General features: G+C 43.1%; 1 protein-coding gene across 3 annotated transcripts in view; it reads right to left on the bottom strand.

Moving 5' to 3' along the window:
- Positions 1-23,199, bottom strand: part of SPAG6 (sperm associated antigen 6) — a 26,806-nt gene extending 3,607 nt beyond the window's left edge. The window contains exons 1-9 of one of the 3 annotated variants that reach the window (XM_007525905.3): positions 23,068-23,193; positions 22,877-22,972; positions 19,366-19,532; positions 15,907-16,090; positions 13,587-13,792; positions 11,165-11,338; positions 5,835-5,987; positions 3,506-3,697; positions 2,563-2,679 (exon numbers count right to left, since the gene is read on the bottom strand). In XM_007525905.3, coding sequence (XP_007525967.1) covers positions 2,563-2,679; positions 3,506-3,697; positions 5,835-5,987; positions 11,165-11,338; positions 13,587-13,792; positions 15,907-16,090; positions 19,366-19,532; positions 22,877-22,972; positions 23,068-23,092 — 1,314 coding nt within the window. In that variant the 5' untranslated portion in view covers positions 23,093-23,193. Of the gene's footprint in view, positions 1-2,562; positions 2,680-3,505; positions 3,698-5,834; positions 5,988-11,164; positions 11,339-13,586; positions 13,793-15,906; positions 16,091-19,365; positions 19,533-22,876; positions 22,973-23,067 lie in introns of all 3 variants that reach the window. The other 2 variants (XM_060192355.1, XM_060192354.1) reach the window with 2 other exon arrangements.

The raw sequence follows: 23,199 nt of genomic DNA, 5'->3' as shown, positions 1-23,199 counted from the left end.
TGAGAGTTTCACATGAGACCAAGAGAAGATAGATAGACAAGCCAGAGCACAAAGGCTCCACCAGCTGAGCTACTCAGCTGTTGCTTGTCCAACTGTCGCTCATTGTTTGAGACTCAACTCAGGTGTCACCACCTTTACTAATTAAAAACAATTTATTGCCAAAAAAAAAATAGGGAGTTTGAGTGGTAGTGCAGTGGGTTAAGCACACATGGCCCAAAAAGTGCAAGGTCCCAGTTCAAGCCCCAGGCTCCCCACCTGCAGGGGAGTCACTTCACAGGTGGTGAAGCAGGTCTGCAGGGGTCTCTCTTCCTCTCCTCTCTACTTCCCCCTTCGTGCTCAATTTCTCTCTGTCTCTATCCAATAACAAATAAACAATTCAAAAAATATTTGTTTTAAAATAAATAAATAAATAATAAAAAAAAAAAAAATAAGAACAGTTTATTTCATGGTACAGGAGGGGCTCAGTGGATAAAGTGTTGGACTCTCAAGCATGAGGTCTAGAGTTCAATCCCCAGCAGCACATGTACCAGAGTGACATCTGGTTCTTTCTCTCTCCTCCTATCCCTCTCATAAATAAATAAGTAATATATATATATATATATATATATATAATATATACATATATAACAATTTATTTTGAACGGGCAAGGTAGTTCATCCTGGAAGTACTCCTGCTTCACTATGAGTAAGACTTTGGTTTGAGCCTGGCTCTTGACACCAGGGGGATCTGGCTCTGTGGAGTCACTCCCTCCCTCCCGCTCTGTTTTTGTCTGTATTTTTTCATTTTAGAAAGAGGGTAAGAGAGTGAGGGGTGAGGCAAAGAGATAAGGAGAAGCACCACAGCACTGTTCCACTGCTTGTGAAATTTCTCCCCATGCAAATGCTGCCATGTGGTGGTGGGAGGGCTAGAACCTGGGCCTTCGCACATGGCAAAGGACACACCCAATCTATCTGAAATAGTTGCCCGGCAGCTGTGAATTCAGGGCAGTGACAACAATTAACTAATTAATTGAATGCAGTAGCAGGGATCTAGCGAAGGGCCTCAGGGTCCACACTGACTCACCTCCCACTGCAACATCTTTGCATTTTTAGAATGAGAGAGGCATTGAAAGAGAGGTAGTGAATGGCAGCAAATTACTGCTCCACCTTCCATGGAATACTCTCACTGGCCCCATGTGGTACCAGGGACTGAACTCAGAGCCCCCCCCACACTGGAAGTGGGTGCTCTACTGCTGAGCCACCAACCCAGCACCTACATCCTTTATTTATTTACTTTCTTAAGTGCTGTCTGGTCCTCACAGTCACAACAGACCATTGCTAAGCAGCCTTTCTTATGCCTATCTTCCTAGAGAGACAAGAAACAGGCAGGCAGGCAGAGGACAGACACCATAGCACTGCTCCACCATGTCAGAAGAACCAGTCACCGGTCCTGTATTATCCATGGTACTTCCATATGGTGCAGGGCTTCAAACCTAGAGCCTATGCATGGGAAGGCATGCACTCTGACTGCATTGTGCTACCTCTTCGCCCTCATCTATATCCTCAACCTTTTTGAAAACACCACTAAACTCTTATAATAGGGTACGTTTGGTACTTTTCTTCTCCCATAGAATTCTCTTTTTAAAAATATTTATTTATTCCCTTCTGTTGCCCTTGTCTTATTGTTGTAGTTATTGATGTCACTGTTGTTGGATAGGACAGAGAGAAATGGAGAGAGGACGGGAAGACAGAGGGGGAGAGAAAGACAGACACCTGCAGACCCGCTTCACCGCGTATGACGTGACGCCCCTGCAGGTGGGGGAGCGGGGGCTCGAACCAGGATCCTAAAGCTGGTCCTTGCCCTTTGCGCCACATGCGCTTAACCCGCTGCGCTACTGCTCAACCCCCCTGCCCCCTCTTTTTTTAAGATTTTATTTATTTATGAGAAAGATAGGAGGAAAAAGAGAAAGACCAGACATCACTTTGGTACATGTGCTGCTAGGGATTGAACCTGGGACCTCATGCTTGAGAGTCCAGTGCTTTATCCACTGCACCACCTCCCAGAACACCATAGCATTCTCTTAAACTCCCATCATGCACTTGCTACATACTCTTTCAATGGTCAGTTTTACGTCAGTCACACATAACTGTCTATAAAGGCAGAAACTTTCATTCATTTATTGCTCTAGGACCTGGTACCTAAAAGATGTTCAATACATGTTAAATGAAACGACCAAACTATGGAGCGGTATTTCCAGACAGATGAGAATAACAGACACAAGAAAAATAAATGACCTGAATTATGAGGCTTTATGTGTTAATATCCATTCATTTCTTATTTCCGAAGGGCACAAAAACAGTACAGAGTACAGTAAAGAGTATGAGGAAGGAGGAGGTGAGGACACTTGTGAATTTTATTAATCTATTATTTTACATTTTAATATGGTTAATTAAGACATGAAATCCTGCCCCCATCTTACAAGGAAAAAAAACAAAACAAGTCCACTAACCCAGAAAAAAATCATGCTAACAATTCATTTTTGCTTTCTCTCCAACTCCCAGGCCGAGAGAGCTTTTCCTTACCTTACTGAACTGTCCAACGACATGCTTCAGAATATTGGGAGGCGCATCATACAGAAATGGCTCGAGGGCTGGCAAGTAGGTACATTTTTGTAGAATATTCTTTATGGCTTTCTTACACTATTGAGATATAAAGCAGAATACACGCCAACATAAAAATGACAGCTCAGCAAAATTCATGTCTCAAGTACATGTTCTGGTTGAACCTGTAGTTTCCTTTATTAAAGTTTATCAAGGGGTCTCCCCTGGGAAGATGATCTCATCAGTGTGTTCCAAAGTCTCACCTCTCCAGAACCCTTCCCCACTAGGGAAAGACAGAAATAGGCTAGGGGTATGGATCCACCTGCCAACACCCATGTCCAGAGGAGAAGCACAGGACTTTGCTGGTGCATGTGGTGTGGAACTATACCCCTGTAATCTTACAATCTTTTAAGTCATTATTAAATAATAAAAATTTTTTATTTTAAAAAAATGGATAGAAGTTATAGTACCAGTCATATTCAAAGCCCTAAGTTTACCCCAGCACCTCGTTAAAAAAAATGTTTAGAGACAAAACTATTCTATAATCCATTTTTAAACATCAGTCATTTCAAGTCTTCTAATAAATTTGTATTACCTATCTGGGAAGAAACAATATTGTCAGGGGTAGATAACATATTGGCAAAGCTCTTATGCCTGAGGCTAGAAGTCCCAGTTCAGTCCCTGCACTACCATGAACCAAAGCTGATCAGTGCTCTATTAAAAAAAAAGGGGGGGGGGGAGAAAGTAGGAGAAAAAAGGAGGAGGAAGAAGAAGAGAAAAGGAGAAGGAGAAAGAAAGAGGAGGAGAAGATGGAAGAAACAGTATTGTCTGCAATGAAAATTTTAAATGTCTGAAATCCCTATTATAATGAATGGGTCAAAAATCGAACAAATCTTTATACAACCGTTCAGAATTAAGCACTTACTTTTGTCTGCAGGTCTTCAGTACTTCCTGCTGACATGTACAAAGAAAGCAGAACTGGCAGAGCATTCGTGACCGCGACAGCCTTTGCATGCTCAGGAGTGTGTCTCCCAATCTGTCCTAGGGCCCAGGCAGCAGCAGCCTTAATATGATCTTCTGGCTCTTCTGACAGGCAGATTGACAACTGAGGCACACCCTGCAGCGGGATCAGAAGAGCGAGTGCTAAGCACGCCAAGCAGGATTAAGGAGTCTTCCTGTCTCTGACATGAGAAGGAATCATTTGGCCCTTAAAGGGCTCGATAAATGAACATAACACTGGGGCTGTTAATTTTTAAGTCAATAATGTGACTAAGACTAATTTAATTATCAGTCACAATCCAACTAAACTAAGTATCTTAGGGGCTAGCCAGTAGTATACCTGGTTGAGTGTACATGCCACTACATACACTTTAAGCCCTGAGTCCCCACCTGCAGGGGGGAAGTTTCATGAGTGGTGAAGCAGTGCTGGTGTCTTTCGGTGCCTCTTAACCTCTCCTTCCCTCTCAATTTCTGCCTCGAGCCAATTAATTAATTAATTTATCAATTTAATAGTTTAAAAAGCTACAAATCTCTCTCCTGGTGTTTACTCCCAGAGAGACATTAAACAAACAGATTACACGGACTCAGAATATAGCCAAAACTACAGTTCATTGTGACAAATTATAAATGCTTAGGATTTTAAAACTCTTTTCTTTAAAAAACTGAAAAAGGTAAATTCTTTAACAATTGCCTATTCACTCAGACTAAGATGTAAGAACAAAATAATACTACAAATCTAAAATCAAGTGAATAATATGAGTAAGAACCCTATTTAAGTAAACCTTAGGCAAAATATATTCACTATGGGGGGGGTCGAGGGGTGTGGTCCTCATGCATGATGAGAGTGTATTACAGACACCTGTCATGGTGAGAGGAAAAGTCATAACCATGTCTCAACAACAGTACTATAAACCATTAATCATTAACTGTGTGTGTGTGTGTGTGTGTGTGTGTGTGTGTGTGTGTGCGCGTCTCCACTAAAACCTTCCCTGAAATGACAAATTTCCATTAATTTCAATCAACTTTTAAACTATTGTCCCCATTTTAATGTGATTGTCAAAACAGAAATGATTGTTTTTGTCACACAGTATGCACTTGGCACTTTTGTCCTCAACTTGATCTAAATAATCAAAACAGAATCAATTAAAGGGCCTCAAACACATCACAGTTTGGGTACAATACATAGGAGCTCTAAGAATCCAATTCAAGTCACAACCACAATGTCAGGAAGGAAGGAAGGAAGGAAGGAAGGAAGGAAGGAAGGAAGGAAGGAAGGAAGGAAGGAAGGGGAAGAAGAAAAAAGGAGAGACACCAAAGCATCAGCCCATCACTCTCGGAGAAGGAGCTCCGTTGGCACTACCCATAGTAGGTGGCGCTGGGAATAAAACACAGGGCCCCAGGCAGGCCAGGCAGGCCCAGCAGTGCTCAGCCGCCTCCTTAGCCACTGGGATTCTGATTGTGGGCGCACTGAATCTTTATATTGTTTGTGATGGAGCCATCAATCCTTTCAATTCATGTACCCGAATATCTTTCTAATTATTTGTGTCTTAACTATGATTTTCAACAACATCTTAAAGTTTTCCATACAAGTCTTTCAATTTTCTTATTCGATTTACTTCTATTTATTCAATTCTTTTTGATTAGGAATTTCACGTATGACAACCGTTTTTAATCAAAGCATGTTTTACATGTTTATAAATATGTATAGCCAATCCTTCAAGATACAAATAAGCTAAACATTTAGGTACATATAGTTGTAGTACTCAAAGGTGTTGATAGTGCTACTTTAAACTTCGTAATTAGAGGGCTGGGGAAACAGCACAATGGTTCTGCAAAAGACTTTCATAGCTGAGGCTTTGATGTCCCAGGTTCAATCCCCAGCACCACCATAAATCAGAGCTGAGCAGTGTTCTGGTCTTTCTCTCTCTGTATCTCTCTCATTAAAAAATAATGATGGAGGGGATGGGTAGATAGCATAATCGTTATGCAAAGAGACTCAGATGCCTGAGGCTCCAAAGTCCCAGATTCAGTCTCCTGTATCACCACAAACCAGAGTTGAGCAGTGCTTTGGTAAAAAAAATAATAATAATCATAGGGGGGCTGGGCGGTGGCACACAGAGTTAAGCACACACAGTACAAAAAAACAATCACAGTAAGTAATTAGAACATTGCTTTGGAAAACTTACTAAAGCATTGTGGTATTGTCTGGGGAAATCTTACTCTAGTCACCAGAAGAAAAGGAAGTGAGAACAAACCTTGGAAATGATCACCGCCATGGCCAGGTTCTCAGAATGAGCTGCCACGTAGCCCAGCATCATGATTCCAGGCAGCCGGATGTTTCCTCTGCAGGAGCCAATACAATCGATCATGGCAGCTACTCCTCCTGCGTTAACGATCAGCTGGGAAAGCTAAGAGGAAGGAAGGAGGGTCAGCACATGACCAGATGACCTTCAAATATGTGGTTAGTATTGCCAAGCACAGTATTAGACCTGGGACACTGGCACACCTTCAGGTATCATTTAGTAAGCTTACTATTTTTATCAGAGAAATATAAAAGGACAATGCTATTTCAACTACACGAATATGCTCACTGTGTGGTGGTCTACTCTGTGGTTCCGTCTTTCAGGCATCATTGGCACAACTTTCATTCCTATTATAATGGGTTCCCAAATTCCTCATCTAAACACTAAATTTTGACCTAAGTCATAACTAGCTAACTACTGTAACTCACGATCACAATACACTATAGGTAAGACTAGTGCACAGCTGTTTCTCTAAGAATGTTTTTAGCCACTCATCTGTTGTTGGGCACCTGGGTTGCTTCCAAGTTTTAGCTATTATGAATATGCGGACTCTCTCAAACGCCTAGACCAAGTAGATCAGAAGCATCCAATAGCACAGCTATATACAAGATACTGGGTACTGTACAGCAAACCATAACAAAAGGGCTTTTCAAAGTTAACCCAATTACCAAATAATGTGATGATAATATTAACTATCCATTGTCTTTTTGAACCCTAAGACAGCAGGAACCTCACATCTCCACTATAGAGCCCCTACTTCCCCCAGTCCTGGAACCCTTGGATAGGGCCCACTTTTCCGTATGCCTCTCCCAATCCATATCAAATAATATTGCATCCGCCGATCACAACCTAACCAACGCAACGATTGCCACCTCAACATGCTTCACTTCAGACTGTGTCCAGAGACTTCACGTGTGGAATGACAACCCTTCAGCTTCATTACTCGGGTGAGACCTTTCCTTTCATAGTATACTCTAATTCCATCTCAGGTGGTTCACTTTCTAACAAAGTCCCAAAACCTAGATATACACCAGTTTCTGTGAGAGAGAGCATATGTTCACACGTATCCATAAACTACTGCAAATATATATACCTGAAAGCAGAAGAGTTTGCAGTGAGTACCTCCCTAACACTTCCTCTCCACTATTCCAAGCTTTGGGTCCATGACTGCTCAACAATGTTTGGCTTCGTATGTTAACTCTCTTTCCCGTCACCAGGTTCCAGATGCCATCAGGATGCTGGCCAGGCTTCCCTGGATTAAAGACCCCACCAATGTGTCCTGGAGCTCAGCTTCCCCAGAGACACACCCTACTAGGGAAAGAGAGAGGCAGACTGGGAGTATGGACCGACCAGTCAACGCCCATGTTCAGCGGGGAAGCAATTACAGAAGCCAGACCTTCTACCTTCTGTAACCCACAAAGACCCTGGGTCCATGCTCCCAGAGGGATAGAGAATGGGAAAGCTATCAGGGGAGGGGGTGGGATATGGAGATTGGGTGGTGGGAATTGTGTGGAGTTGTACCCCTCCTACCCTATGGTTTTGTTAATTAATCCTTTCTTAAATAAAAAAAAAAAAAGAATGTTTTTAGGGAGTTGGGTGGTAGTGCAGCAGGTTAAGCACAGGTGGTGCAAAGTGCAAGGACCAGTGTGAAGATCCCAGTTTGAGCCCCCCCCCCCCGCCCGCTCCCCAGCTGCAGGGGAGTCACTGCACAGGCAGTGAAGCAGGTCTGCAGGTGTCTGTCTTTCTCTCCCCCAGTCTGTCTTCCCCTCCTCTCTCCGTTTCTCTCTGTCCTATCTAACAACAATGACATCAATCACAACAACAATAACTACAACAATAAAACAAGGGCAACAAAATGCAATAAACATTAAAGAAAAAGTTTTTTTTTTAAAATGTTTTTAAAATTTTATTTGTTTATGTACTTATTTTCCCAGAGCACTACTCAGCTCTGGATTTAGGGTAGTGCTGGGGATTGAACCTGGGACCTTGGAAGCTCAGGCATGAAAACCTTTTTGCATATCCATTATGCTATCTCCCACCCCTAACTATTAAAACTCCCAGTCATAATACACTAAAGTAGGACTAGTTCATACCTAGCTAACTATTGTAACTCCCAATTATAATACAGAATACAAGCAGAGTACTGAATGCTCAATGACAGAGTCAGACTTAATATTCTAGCCTCATTATTTAAACCTACCCCATCCCCCCGGTAATAAGGGTTACAAGGTGATCACACTTTAATCACAAAAAGTCTCAACTAATTAAAATGTTAGATAAAGATAAATAAAGAATAAAACTTAATAATCTGGTGAAATGAAATTGGTCAACACACACACACACACAACTTTAAGATCCACCCAGACAGGTATACATGTATCAGTAAGCAAGGGACAATTATATAACTCAAAATTAAAGTGCTCACTAATAGTTGAAATGCCTTAAGAATGCATCATAAAGTCTCTAATCAATTGGACTTAGATCAGATTAACTGGGCAGCCTAGCAGAAAGGCCCTAAGAAGTCAGACCCCAAAAATCTAATTCTGGTTGGGTTCAACATATGACAGACACTTAATGCTTAAACAACTGGGAGAAAGTCTAAGGTCATCAGATAAAGAGAGGACTACAAAAGTTGGTTAAGGGCAAGAGACTGGCCCACTTAATAATGGCCCTTTTGGTCAATAGCACACCAGCTTATCATCTGGGGCCCTAGTTAGGGAATCCTTGGACTCCCACACAAATATAACAGGCCTAGACTTCTAACAGATCCCTCTCTCGCACACCACTGATCACTTACATCAAGAACAGCATCATAGGGGCTGGGTGGTGCACCTGGTTGACCACACATGTTACAATGCACAAGGACGCAGGTTCAAGTCCCCAGTCCCTACCTGCTTCATGAAAAAAAAAAACTTCATGAGTGGTGAAGCAGTGCTATAGGTGTCTCTCTGTCTCTCTCTCTCTCTCTCTCTTCCTCTCTATCCCCCCTTCCCTCTTGATTTCTGGCTGTCTCTATCCAATAAATAAGTAAAGATAACTTAAAAAAAGGTTTGTATCATTAAAAAAGAGAGAGAACAGCATCATAAGCCCTCTTATGGGCGCTCCCAGGGCCTTGACCTCTCTGTAAAGCAGTGATGGTAAGGACAGCCCCAGCCTCCAAAGGGAGATAGGGTGATGGTAGGGACAGCCCCAGCCTCCACAGGGAGATAGATAGGGTGATGGTAGGGACAGCCCCAGCCTCCACAGGGAGATAGATAGGGTGATGGTAGGGACAGCCCCAGCCTCCAAAGGGAGATAGGGTGATGGTAGGGACAGCCCCAGCCTCCACAGGGAGATAGATAGGGTGATGGTAGGGACAGCCCCAGCCTCCAAAGGGAGATAGATAGGGTGATGGTAGGGACAGCCCCAGCCTCCAAAGGGAGATAGGGGTTCCCACCCTGACACTCGAGGAAGACTGGCCCTGAAATGAGTGCAGCCTGCAATGTTCCCAGATATGACCGTGAGCTGCAAGCTCAGACCAATAGGGACTCCGCGGGTACACAGGCTCTGGTGCTAATATGCGCCCTGGGTCAGGTGGATGGCTGCAAATAGTTCCTTGTATCCACAGATTTTTTTTTTCCCAAGAATGGGAGCTACTCACTGCCCTAATCCAACTTACTAGCCCTTTTCTCTACTCTGACACCATTTTCTTAGACAATCCAACTTCAGGCTTGCTATCAAACTCAAGCAAAACTATAACTGTGTGCCTCCAAGGACATGCCTAAGATGGACTTTCTAGCTTCCTTCTACCTTAAAATCCCTAATCTCATCTGCTCTATCTCTATTTTTTGGTTCCTATTCACTAACCATTTTGTCTCAATTTACATCCTGCCATCTTCCAGACACCAATCTGTAGATGCTACCATGATGCCATCCTGACTTCTCTGGGCAGAGGACCTCACCAGTGTGACCTGGAACCTCGCCTCTCCAGAGCTCTGGCCCACTGGGGAAGGACAGAAACAGGCTGGGGGTATGGGTGGACTGGCCAATGCCCATGCCCATTGGAGAAGCAATTACAAAAGCCATAATTCCTACCTTCTGTGCCCCCAAAACAACTTTGATCCATACTGCTAGCAGGGAAGAAGTGATAGGAGAAAGAAAATAAGAGGGCTTTGAACTCCAGCTTCATCAGCACCCAGAGAGAGAGGAGGAAAAGGAGAGGGACATATGGAGGTAGTAATGTTGTCATGAGTGGCTCAGAAGGGAAGAGAGCATTGGATCAGGAAGAACAATGGGGCCATTATGTGTAAATGCGGACAGACAGTTGTAGAGATGACGGCTGGCCCATGTGGTGGCTTGCAGTGGGGTGACTGAAGATTCGGAACCCTGGTGGTTGAAGTGGATTTATACTCCTGTTAACATGTAATTTTGTAAGTCAATATTAAATCACTAATAAAATTTTTAAAATTTAGTGGGGCAGGCAGTAGCACAGTAGGTTAAGCACACATGGCACCAAGTGCAAGGACCAGCATAAGGATCCGGGTTCAAGCCCCCGGCTCCCCACCTGCAAGAGGGTCACTTCACAAGCAGTGAAGCAGGTCTGCAGGTGTCTATCTTTCTCTTGCCCTCTCTGACTTCCCCTCCTCTTTCAATTTCTTTCTGCCCTATCCAACAATGACAATAACAACAATATAATAATAACAACAGTGATAAACAATAAGGGCAACAAAGGGGGAGAAAAAATAGCCTCCAGGATTAGTGAATTTGGAGTGCAGGCACTGAGTCCCAGAGATAACCCTGGAGGCAAAAATAAATAAATAAATAATTAATTAAAAAAGATCCAGCCAGCCAGCCTTGTTTTGTCTGCTCCTTCTGCATCTAAGAATTCAGGAACCATCATGTAAGAACAGCTATTAATGTTTACACTGGGAGAGAGGCTGACAGGGCCAGTGGTCTCTCCCAGCCTGGAAGTGTACCAGCCTGCACTACTTTTAGTTAACTTGGCATGACAAGGATAACAAAGATCTACTCTATAATCTAGATGTAGAAAGCAGGAATTGATTTAAAAATTGAGAATTCAGACTCAACTTCTATTGCTATTACTCAGTGGCCCTCAACTGAGGGAAATTTGGAGGGCGCCTCCCAGGGTACCTTTCAAAGCACATGGAGACACTTAGTCACTGTTGAGAAGGTACCAGGAGGTGCCCTGACCTGACCAGATCACACAACATAACACTTGGGGCCTTTAAACAAACTGGTAAGAACCTGATGACACATTATTACATTTTGATTTTTTTTTTTACCTCAGGCGTATGCTTTGCAATCTCTCTAATTAAAGTAGAAGCATTTTTTTTCACATGGTCAGATTCATCCTTTAGACAGGTAAGTACAACTGGGAAAATCTCTGCTTCAACCACCATTTCTGCCAGATCCACAGAGTGTTTTGCAATCTGACTGAGAGCCATGAGGACCTGATGCTGTTGCAAAAACCAAAGTAAAGTAAAACATTACTGTACATCACATTACATCAGACAGCTTTATTCACATCCAAAATGCATTTTAAAAAAAGGAAAAAGCTTACATAGCCAGCACTACAAGAGAAAACTTAAGAGTTTAAAAAAAACGCTTGTCTGGAGCTAGGTGGTGCGCCTGGTTGAGCACACATGTTACAATGCAAAAGAAACCAGGGTCAAGCCCTCTGTCCCCATCTGCAGTGGGAAAGCTTCAAAAGTGGCGAGACAGGGCTGTAGGTGTCTATCTCTCTCCATCTTTATCTCCCCATTCCTCTCAATTTCTGGCTGTCTCTATCCAATAAATAGATAAAGGTAATAAATTTTTTTTAAATAGTGGGGGAAAAAACCTCATGCCCTAATATTAGTTTTAAATACTCAATTTCTTAAAGTCCCAAACTAAAGGTCTTTACAGACAGCGTAAATCTCTAGTGATTGCAGAGGATCAAAGAAAAATAATGCCAGATTACTTGTATTTTTAATAATTATTATTTTGACTTTTGGATAACTAGACCCCTAGTTATTAATTATGCAATAAATAATTTGTGGTGCATGTAAGAATATAGTACAAAAGTGACCATGCAGAACTTAACATCTTATTTTTGGAAGGATCTTGATATTCTTAAGAACTTCCCATTGCTCTATCATTCACAATTTTAAATTGTTACAAAATACAAGCATTAGAATATAAAAAGGGGGGTCGGGCGGTAGCGCAGTGGGTTAAGCGCAAGTGGTGCAAAGCGCAAGGACCGCGTAAGGAACCCAGATCGAGCCCTTGGCTCCCCACCTGCAGGGGAGTTGCTTCACAGGAGGTGAAGCAGGTCTGCAGGTGTCTTTCTCTCCCCCTCTGTCTTCCCCTCCTCTCTCCATTTCTCTCTGTCCTATCCAACAACGAACAACATCAACAACAACAATAATAACCACAACAAGGCTACAACAACAAGGGCAACAAAAGGGTGAAAAAAAGACTTATATGTCTGAGGGCCCAAATTTGATCCCTACCCCCTGCACTGCCAGAGTTGAGCAGTGCTTGTTCTCTCTCTATCATAAAAATTCTTTACAAAAATAACAATAATTCTAAGGCTATGAAACAAAACTGAGATTACCAAAAGGGGTGGAGAGGAAGCACACTGAATGAGGAGGGAAGGAGACTGACACTTATTGGTTGTTGTGGTGTTATAACACACAATTTGGAGATGAGATGTTTTACATAAATCCCAAAGTCATGTAAGCCAACATTCACTGTAGGAAAAAACACTAAAAAATATTACTACAAGTATGACAACTTTCAGGAGAAACACATATAGTCCTCCACTCCTCACCTGCAGGGAGGACACATGACAAGCACTGAAGAGGGTCTGCAACTGTCTTTCTCCCTCTCTTATCTACTCCTCCCCTCTCAATTTCTCAGTGTCCTAATAAAAGAGAAGGAAATAAAATAGGAGGAAAAAGAAAAAATGGCTACTGGGAGTGGTGGATTCATAATGCTGGTACCTGACCCCCTGGTGGCAATAAAAATAGAAAAAAAAATCTAGCTGTCTTCTAATCCTGAGAGTCAATCATTGTGATTATTCATTTTAGTGGTTCATGTCATTGCCGATATTAGTTTTCAACATGACACATTTTCCTGATTCATGTTTTTACTCATGTCTAATCCTTATTACATAATCTTCACATAGGAATAGACCTACTATATATATATTCATGTATAATATAAATACTCATGAACACTCATATATATATATATATATACTCATGTATACTCATATATATATATATATATTTATGTATATATACTCATGTCCAATGCTCCTGGAGTCTATTTTCCCCCCTTTTTGTTGTCCTTGTTTTATTGTTGTTATGGTTATTACTGTTATTGATGTCGTTGTTGTTGGATAGGACAGAGAGAAATCGAGAGAGGAGGGGGCAACAAGGGGGGAGAGAAAGACACCTGCAGAGTTGCTTCACCGCTTGTGAGGCAACCCCCACTTGCAGGTGGGGAGCCAGGGCTCGAACAGGGATCCTTACACCCCTCTTTGTAATTCACACCATGTGTGCTTAACCCACTGCGCTACCTCCCGACCTCCAATATAATCATGTTTTCAGTGATCATCTACTAATTGTTTCTAGGTATATAACATTAATCTGTACACATTCATACTTTCTTAGGTTATATAACAATATTGGTGTGTGTATTAACCTTATTTTAAAATACCTTTAAGTTAGCATCGGGATTCAGGATCATCTGGGCTAAGTGAGCAATCGCTCCTGCATCCACCACTGTCTGTGCCAGTTCTGGAGAGTGCTTTGAAATATCACTGAGAGCCGAAGCAGCAACCCCCTTCAAAGCAATTTCTGGCTCCTGGATACAAAGTACTAAAAGAGGAACCGTTCCTGCATCCACCACAGCTTGGGACAGCTCTGTGAGTCCAAGAAAATCAGCGAGTGAGTATCAGTGGCTGACCCTCAGGCCAGTCACTTTTTCACACTGACAGAGGAGGGAAGGATGCACTTCATTGTCTCAACATCTGCATCCCAAATCAGCTTTCCTGGTTTCAGAACCATGTGGACCAACTCAGAGCTAACAGGAATGGAGGTCAATAGCCACACCTCCATTTACATGAAAACACATTTGAGGCAGACTGGGCTGTAACAGTTGTTATTCTTTTTAAGAGGGTAAGAAGATGTCAGTTGTTTAAGCTCTGAAAATTCTGCACTTTTAAATTGGTCAACATTTTATGCATTGTTTATAATACTGGAAAAATTAAAATATGAAAAAATGTACCAGGTAGGAAAACGTAAGTTTTCATAAGTAGTCTTTGATTACTTGCAAAGTTTACTATTCTCCCAGGTTTCTTTTAAAAACTGTATTTTCCATAAGGATCCCAGTTCAAGCCCCAGTTCCCCACTTGCAGGGGAGTCACTTCACAGGCAGTGAAGCAGGTCTGCAGGTGTCTGTCTTTCTCTCCCCCTCTCTATCTTCCCCTCCTCTCTCCATTTATCTCTGTCCTATCCAACAATGATGACATCAATAATAACTACAACAATAAAACAAGGACAACAAAAGGGAATAAATAAATATAAAAAAATTTTAAAAAACTTTTCTCATCACTTCTTCATATTATTTTTGTTAAGATTTTATTTATTTATTAGTGAGATAGGAACGATAGGAAGAGAGAGAGAAAGAACCAGGCATCACTCTGGTACATGTGCTGCCAGGGATTGAACTTAGACCTCATGCTTGAGAGTCCAATACTTTATCCACTGCGCCACCTCCCAGACCACTTCTTCATATTATTTAGTAAGTTCTGTGAAGTGGTGGGGTCAATTCTGTTCCCTGTGTGCTGGTTTTTTTTTTTTTCTTTTGTTAGTAGTTAGATATGTCACAACCTTCATGCAAGAGTTCCAGATCCCTTCTTGATGTCACTGAGTCACCATTTTTCTCCTTCCTTTAATATAGGCTGAATACAGATATGTTATAGAATGTTCTTACGTCCAGTCTTTTTTAACACCTCTCACTTATGTGATATGGCTCCTGGCCATTTTGGAACGTAGTGTATTGGATGAGAGTAAGACCTAATGTCCCCTAAGAAATGTCTAACTATAATGTTTTTTTTTTTTTTAACAGAACCAATTTTTGAGCCTTATCTCAGTCTCCCTCATCGCTCACTTCATGCTTATCTTCCAATTTCTATTCAACTAATTAAAGACTGAATTGGGCGGCGCAGTGGTGAACAGAGTTAAGAATACATTGTATGAAGCACAGAACTTGCATAAGGATCCCGGCTCCCTGCCTGCAGGGGGGTCACCTCACAAGCTATGAAACAGGTCTGCAGGTGTCTTTCTCTCCCCCTCTCTACCTTCTCCTCCTCTCTCAATTTCACTCTGTCCTATCTAATAAAAATGGGAAAAAATGGCCACAGGAGCAGTGGGTTCATAGTGCAGGCACCGAGCCCCAGTGATAACCCTGCAGGAAAAAAATAAAAAGAAAAAAGACTGAGATGTGTAGGATTGGGGGACTACCTGAGCCAAACAGTCTCATGATCATCCCCAACATCTCTAACATCTCTCCCATAATGTACAGGAAACTCATTAAGACCCCACCAGTGGTCTGCTAAGCAAACCATATTAACCTAATATGTCTAAATTTGAATGATCCTACTTTTCTTTATTTCTGTGTTTATTCATTTATTTTTGCCGCCAGGGTTCTTGCTGGTGCTTGGTGCCTGCACTGTGAATCTACTGCTCCTGGAGGCTTTTTTTCCCTTTTGTTGCCCTTGTTGTTTATCCTTGTTATTGTTGTTGTTGAATAGGACAGAGAGAAATCGAGAGAGGAGGGAAAGACAGAGAGAGGGAGAGAAAGACAGACACCTACAGACCTGCTTCACCGCCTGTGAAGCGACTCCCCTGCAGGTGGGGAGCCGGGGGCTCGAGCAGGGATCCTTACTCTGGTCCTTGCACTTCGCGCCATGGGCGCTTAACCCACAGTGCTACCGCCAGGCCCCTGGTCTTATTTTTCAAATGTTATCTAATACCTGCATTATGTCTTGCAATAAATCCAAGAGCCCCAGAAACAGCCTCCTTGACTCCAGGGTCAAAATCTTCCAAGCATATCACCAGTGTATCCAGAGCTCCGCAGTCAACCACGGCCTGAGCTAGCTGAGGAGAATGTTTGCCAACTGCCCTTAACACAAAGGCCGCTGCTTTCTTGTAAAAACGCTGAAAGAGTAAAACAGGTAAAACTCAAAAGTGAAACGAGCAATTATATAACCAAATATTAATACAGACCAAGACCAATATAAACACGGCACTAGTGTAAATAAAACTCAACCGTTTTTAAGTGTAAAAAAAAAGATGGGGAAAAAAATCCTGCAAAGTTACTTTGACTTTTTTGGCATTCCCCCCACTGCTTTTTGTTCAGTCACTAAACTAAAACATTGCAGGTCTCGAATCATATCCAAGTGTCTTACACTGACGTGCATTTGGAAATTTTATAAAATAAAGTGTAAACATTATACTGCCTACAAATCCATAAAGTAGCAAGAGTTTTTTTTTTAATATTTATTTATTTACTTATTCACTTTTGTTGCCCTTGTTGTTTTGTTGTTGTAGTTATTATTGATGTCGTCAGTCGTTGTTGGATAGGACAGAGAGAAATGGGGAGAGCAGGAGAAGACAGAGAGGGAGAGAGAAAGATAGACACCTGCAGTCCTGCTTCACCGCCTGTGAAGCGACTTCTCTGCAGGTGGGGAGCCAGGGGGCTCGAACCGGGATCCTTACGCCGGTCCTTGCGCTTTGCGCCACCTGCGCTTAACCCACTGTGCTACCGCCTGACTCCCAGTAGCAAGAGTTTATGTATCTGCAGTATACTGAAAGAGGAACTCTCAAATTGTTTGCGTGAGCAACTCAATCTGCCAACTGCGGGAACCATTTCCACTACTTGTCCTCAAGTCTCTGATCCTATAGTCCTGTCATGATCTCAACTAGCCTATGTGATGTCCTTAGTTCCCCTGAAATAATAACCATGTTCTAGGATCTACATATCAATCATCAGAGAAACACAAAGGCAAAATATTCACCAAGCAATTTAAAACATTCTTCCTTGCCAAAAGAAGATTCCTCTGCACTGATGGAATCTTCATACTATGGTCTCCTTGTCTCTCTCTCTCCTTTTTTTTTTTTTTTAAGATAGTTGTAGTTATTATTGATGTCGTCAATCGTTGTTGGATAGGACAGAGAGAAATGGGGAGAGCAGGAGAAGACAGAGAGGGAGAGAGACAGATAGACACCTGCAGACCTGCTTCACCACCTGTGAAGCGACTACCTTGCATGTGGAGAGCCGAGCGCTCGAACCCGGATCCTTATGCCGGTCCTTGCACTTTGCACCACATGCGCTACCACCCAACTCCCCTCTCTCTCCTTCTATAAAAAAAAAAAAAAAAAGGAAGGATGGAAAGAAGGAATGAAGAAAGAAAGAGAAAAAAAGGGAAGAGAAGAGAAATAATTGATAAACCTGGAGCCCAGGAAGTATCACAGTGCATAAAGCATTGAGTTCTCAAGCATGAGGTCTCAGATTTGATCCCTGGAATCACATGTGCTAGGGTGATGCTCTGTTTCTCCCCTTTCTCCTCTCCCTCTCATAAACATTTTTAAAAAGAAATGGGAGCCGGGCGGTAGCGCAGTGGGTTAAGCGCAGGTGGCGCAAAGCGCAAGGACCGGCATGAGGATCCCGGTTCAAGCCCCCGGCTCCCCACCTGCAGAGGAGTCGCTTCACACGCAGTGAAGCAGGTCTGTAGGTGTCTATCTTTCTCTCCCCCTCTCTGTCTTCCCCTCCTCTCTCCATTTCTCTCTGTCCTATCCAACGACGACGACATCAACTATAGCAACAACTACAACAACAATAAAAAGACAACAAGGGCAACAAAAGGGAAGATAAATAAAATTACAAAAAAATATTAAAAAAATAAAACTGAAACATAAGACATATGTTGTTGTTCTTAGCTATAGGACCTATTTTGCAGCATTCACTATTGTGTTATTTTTCTATTTTACTATGATCATTTTAGTAGGTAAAGTAAAATCTCATTACAGTTTTCATTTTCAACTGAATTGTCTTTCATTTGCACATATAGAAATCTAATCTTAAAGATAGGTTAAGAACGATAAATCCCGGGATCAGGTGGTGGTACACCTTGGTTAAGCGCACACATTACAGTGTGCAAGGACCCAGGTTCAAGCCCCCTAGTTCCCACCTGTAGGGGGAAAGCTTTGCAAATAGTGAAGCAGGGCTGCAGGTGTCTGTCTGTCTGTCTCCCTCTCTGTCTTCCCTTCTCCTCTCAATTTGTCTCTATCCAGTAATAAACAAATTAATTTAAAAAAAAAAAGGAAGATAAACCCCAAGGGCCAGGTGGTCACACATCCAGTTAAGCACATACAATACAGTGCACAAGGACCCAGGTTTAAGGCCCAGATACCCCACTTGCCAGCTGAAAGCTTCACAAGTGGTGAAACAGGGCTGCAGGTGTCTTTCTCCCCTCTCAATTTCTGTCTCTATCCAATCTAAATAAATAATTAAAAAACAATTTTAACAATTTAAACAAAAATAATCTAAATTTAAAAATTTAAAGATAAATCCCTAGGTCGTGACAAACTAACAGAATGGAATGAATAACCCAGATCTTTAGGGCCAGGGTAAATAAGTCAACTTGCTACAGCACAGTGTTATTAGCACTGAGGTCCCAAAGCTCAAGGATCATTGCCCAGCACCACCACAAGCCAGAGATGAACAGTGTCTCTCTCTCTCTCTCTCCCCTCTCTACTGTTCTCTTTTGTCTATTTAAAAATTAAAAAGTAGTGGTTCAGGAGGTGGTGCAGTGGATAAAGCACTGGACTCTCAAGCATGAGGTCCTGAGTTCAACCCAGCAGCACATGTACCAGAGTGATGTCTGATTCTTTCTCTCTCTCTTCCTATACTTCTCATTGATAAATAAATATTTTTAAAAATTCATTTAAAAAATTAAAAAGTAAAAGGCTGCTTGCTGGGAGAAGTGGTGCTGTGCAGGCAAAAGGTACTGACCAGTAAGACAGCTCATTTGGATAGTGTGCTGCTTGCCATGTGCACAGTTCAGGTGTGAGCTTCAGTGCTATGGTCTATTTCACACTCTCTCAGTATCTGTCTTCTGTGCATTTTTCTTTAAAACAAATCCGTGCAATCCAAAGAGCTGAAGGTTGCAGTGGCATCCAGATGATTCTAACATCTACAGTCTTATAATAGTAACTGAAGTATCAGTTTTTCATAAGTTCAAAACACAAAAACCACATATAGGGAGGGGCTAGAGAGATAACCTAATGGCTATGCAAAAAGAATTCTTTTGCCTGAGACTCCAAGGTCCCAGGTTCAATCCCCAGCACTACCATAAGCCTGAGCTGAGCAGTGCTCTGATAAAACAAATACAAATATACTACATCTATCTTATTCTTTACAACTCTCTTACATTCTGTTCTGCCATTGAATAGACAAGCTGTGGGAGAATGTCACCCTTCACAACGGCTTCTGCTAGGTCATCATTGTAATTAGCCAGTCTCCCAAGAGCCAGAGCTGCAGTCTGCTGAATTGTGGGGACCACGTCCAGAAGAAGAGGCCGCAGCAAAGATATCACACCTGAGTTAAATTATGGAAAGAGAGCAGTCAGCAAATTTTAAATTTAAACAGGGAACATAACTGGCATATATACAGAAAAGGGAAAACAGTAAAAACACAAAAATTATGCACTGAAAACTAATATTTAAAAATATCACATGGCTAAGACCTAAAATAATAAAAATGATAGATAATTATCAAAACAACAGAACAGCATGGAAATAGGAAATGTTTTAGAAGTAGATTAAGGCTGAGGAAATAATCACACAACTAATACAGGCTGGCACAAGGTTACAGAGCCAGACATTTCTCTATTAATTGTTAAATAATGTCTTGAAAAGGGAGTGGGAGAATATAAACCAGTAAAACAAACGCAGACCAGCTAAACAAAATTTATCAGTATTTTAATTACAGGGTTTTCCTAAAAGAATATGAATAAAAATAGGTCAAGAAGCAAGAAAAAAAGCAAGAATGAAAGAAGGGGGTGGAAGGTAGGTGGCAAGACAAGAAAGAAGCAAGGCAAAAATAAAGGGAAGAAAGGAAGAGAAACATCTGTAACATAAGAAGTTATTCCTTACCTGTCTATAATGTAAGGACTCCATCGTGACTGATCCTTGATGAGCAAAGGCATGAGATATACAGAGTCCACACATTACATCAGACTGAACAGATGCTACATTTTTTTTTTTTTTTTTTTTTGCCTCCAGGGTTATTGCCGGGACTTGGTACCTGCACCATGAATCCACTGCTCCTGGAGGCCATTTTTTCCCCTTTTGTTGCCCTTGTTGTTTTTATCAGTTGTGGTTATTATTATTGTTGTTGTTACTGTCATTGGATAGGACAGAGAGAAACTGAGAGAGGAGGGAAGGCAGAAAGGGCGAGAGAAAGATAAGACACCTGTAAACCTGCTTGTGAAGCAACTCCCCTGCAGGTGGGGAGCCGGGGGCTTGAACCAGGATCCTTAAGCCAGTCCTTGGGCTTTGTGCCACGTGCACTTAACCCGCTGTGCTACTGCCCAACTCTCCAGATGCTACAATTTTTGTGAAGCAATGTGCCTAGTGGACAGCAAAATGACCTCACTAGTGTTTCCACTGCAAGATCCATGATGCTAGCTAATACTATATCTAGCACCAAAAATAACCCATGTATATTCACACACACACACATCAAACTCTTCAAAGCAGGTGAGAATTTCGGTATGTGTTTATATACACATTTAACATATATACAGCATTTATTCTGTTCCAGGAACCTCAGAAAGTTACAAATATTAACCATGACCCGCATGACAATCCTGAAGCAAATATTACTTATAGCTACAGAGTCAGTGTTCTCCTTTTTCTGTTTCTACAGTTTTGAGGTATCTGAGCTCTGTATTGCTTTTTTTATGACATTGCATGAATCTATAATTATTCTCAAGTGTTTTGAATTAAATCTTTATTAAAGTATGCTTTATGTCTTATTAAATATATTCCCCCAAATAAAAAATATCAAAGACTACCCTGGTGTAATAATAATTCCCCTTAAACAAGACCAGAGCAAACATTATGTCTAAACATTCTTGCCTCGTTAATATGTTTTTTAAAAAATATATTTTATTTATTTATTAATGACAGGCATAGGAGGAGAGAGAGAGAGAGAGAACCAGACATCACTCCGGTACATGTGCTGGCTGGGACTGAACTCAGGACCTCATGTTTGAGAGTCCAACACTTTATCCACTGCGCCACCTCCCGGTCCACAATACATTTTTTTAATCTTTATTTATTTAATAGAGACAGCCAGAAATTGAGAGGAAGGAGGAGACAGAGAGACACCTGTAGCACTGTTTCACCACTCGTGAAGCTTTCCCCCTGCAGGTGGGGACCAGGGGCTCGAACCGAGCTCCTTGCGGACTCTAACATGTGCGCTCAACCAGGTGCTCCACAGTCCGGCCCCTGTTAGTACGTTTTTCTCGCCTAGAACCCGCACCTCAGCACGTGCAATGTCCCAGCTCCCAGTCTCCTTTGTTCAGCGAGAGGAGCAGAGACAGACAGACAGACGGAGAGGCAGCACGCGGTGGAGTCCCCCCGGGGCCCCATGGTGCAGGGACCCGGAGCTGGTCGGCGGCATGGCAAGGCACGTCCCTTTACCCTGGAGTTCTCTCTCCAGCTTCATCTACTGTTAACCTTTTCGTTGCGTTGCCGCATTCACGAATGAGGTTTGAGGATCAAGCACTATAAATGGACCAGCTGTCAATGGCGCCCTTTGAGTCCAGGTGTTGTAATCGGATGATCGTCCGCCCCACGTGAGGGAAGTCTGGACTAAGGTGTTGAATGATCTTCACCTACTTAAACTCTCTCACGCCCTCTCTTCTCAAAGATAGAGTTGTCTTTTTTATTTATTCATTTTTATTCTTGGGATAGAGACAGAGCAACTGAGAGGGGAGGAGGAGATAAAAGAGGGAGACAGACAGACAGACAGACAGACACCTGCAGCCCTGCTTCACCACTCGTGAAGCTTTCCCCCTGCAGGTGGGGATCAGGGGCTGGAACCCGGCTCCTGGCGCGCCGCGAGGTGAGCGCGTAAGCAGGTGCGCCACCGCCTGGCCCCTCCTAAACCCTCCTGGGACCATCCAAGCGCATCCTCGCTCTTTCACCAGCGCGATCCAAGAAAGGGGCCGGTCGGTCGCTCTGCGTTTCCTTCGCTGTGGGGAAGTGAGAGGTAACCAAAGGCGGCGAGTGACACACACGAGGTGATCTGCCATGGCACCCGGCTAAACTCCGTCTCGTGGGGGTCGGGCGGTAGCGCAGCGGGTTAAGCGCAGGTGGCGCAAAGCCCAGGGACCGGCTTAAGGATCCCGGTTCGAGCCCCTGGCTCCCCACCTGCAGGGGAGTCACTTCACGGGCGGTGAAGCAGGTCTGCAGGTGTCTATCTTTCTCTCCCCCTCTCTGTCTTCCCCTCCTCTCTCCATTTCTCTCTGTCCTCTCCAACAACGACATCAATAACAACAACTATAACAATAAAACAACAAGGGCAACAAAAGGGAATAAATCAATATTTTTTTAAAATCTGTCTCATGAGGGTAGATACCCCTCCACCTGCAATGACTTCTTCGCAGACTGACTGGCCTTGGCCTTCTGCCTGGCCCTGGTGCCAGTTAGTGATGGAAATGGGCACACTGGGCCCCTCTCACCCCCAGCCTGGAAGCTCTTGGCCTCACCTCACCCCACCGCCCCCCATCAACAGGTGGCACTTAGAATATGGTCCACCCTCCCCATCTCGCCCTCCCCCCAAAAAGCTCCGAGTGAGACCTAGACGAGGCTGGAGAGAGGAGGCGACCCGGGGTCGGGAGCCAGGTGACGCTGGGGGCCACCGGCACTCACCTGCGTTCTGCAGCGTCTCGATGTTCTGGGACCTGGTCGCCAACTCTGCCACCATCTGCACGAACTGGGTCCGGGCATTCTGGTACTGCTCGAACACTGCGGGAAGACACCCGGTGGTTAAGGCCGCCCCCGCCCTCCGCGAGGATCGTCCTTCAATCCGTCGGTCCGGCCGTCTGTCCGCTAGCCCCTACCGTGCAGCACCCGCCTCTGACTCATGGCGCCACGGCGCTGCTCCGCGGCTGCTCTGCGTGGTTGCTGAGACAACGACGCGGTTGTCCGCTCCACTTCCCGCTGACAGTTGACGAGCCTCGTGTGTATCCGCG

Source organism: Erinaceus europaeus, chromosome 6, assembly GCF_950295315.1.
Source record: "Erinaceus europaeus chromosome 6, mEriEur2.1, whole genome shotgun sequence".
NCBI lineage: Eukaryota > Metazoa > Chordata > Mammalia > Eulipotyphla > Erinaceidae > Erinaceus > Erinaceus europaeus.
Note: the sequence above shows the minus strand (reverse complement) of the source record. Positions and strands in the feature narration are given on the sequence as shown.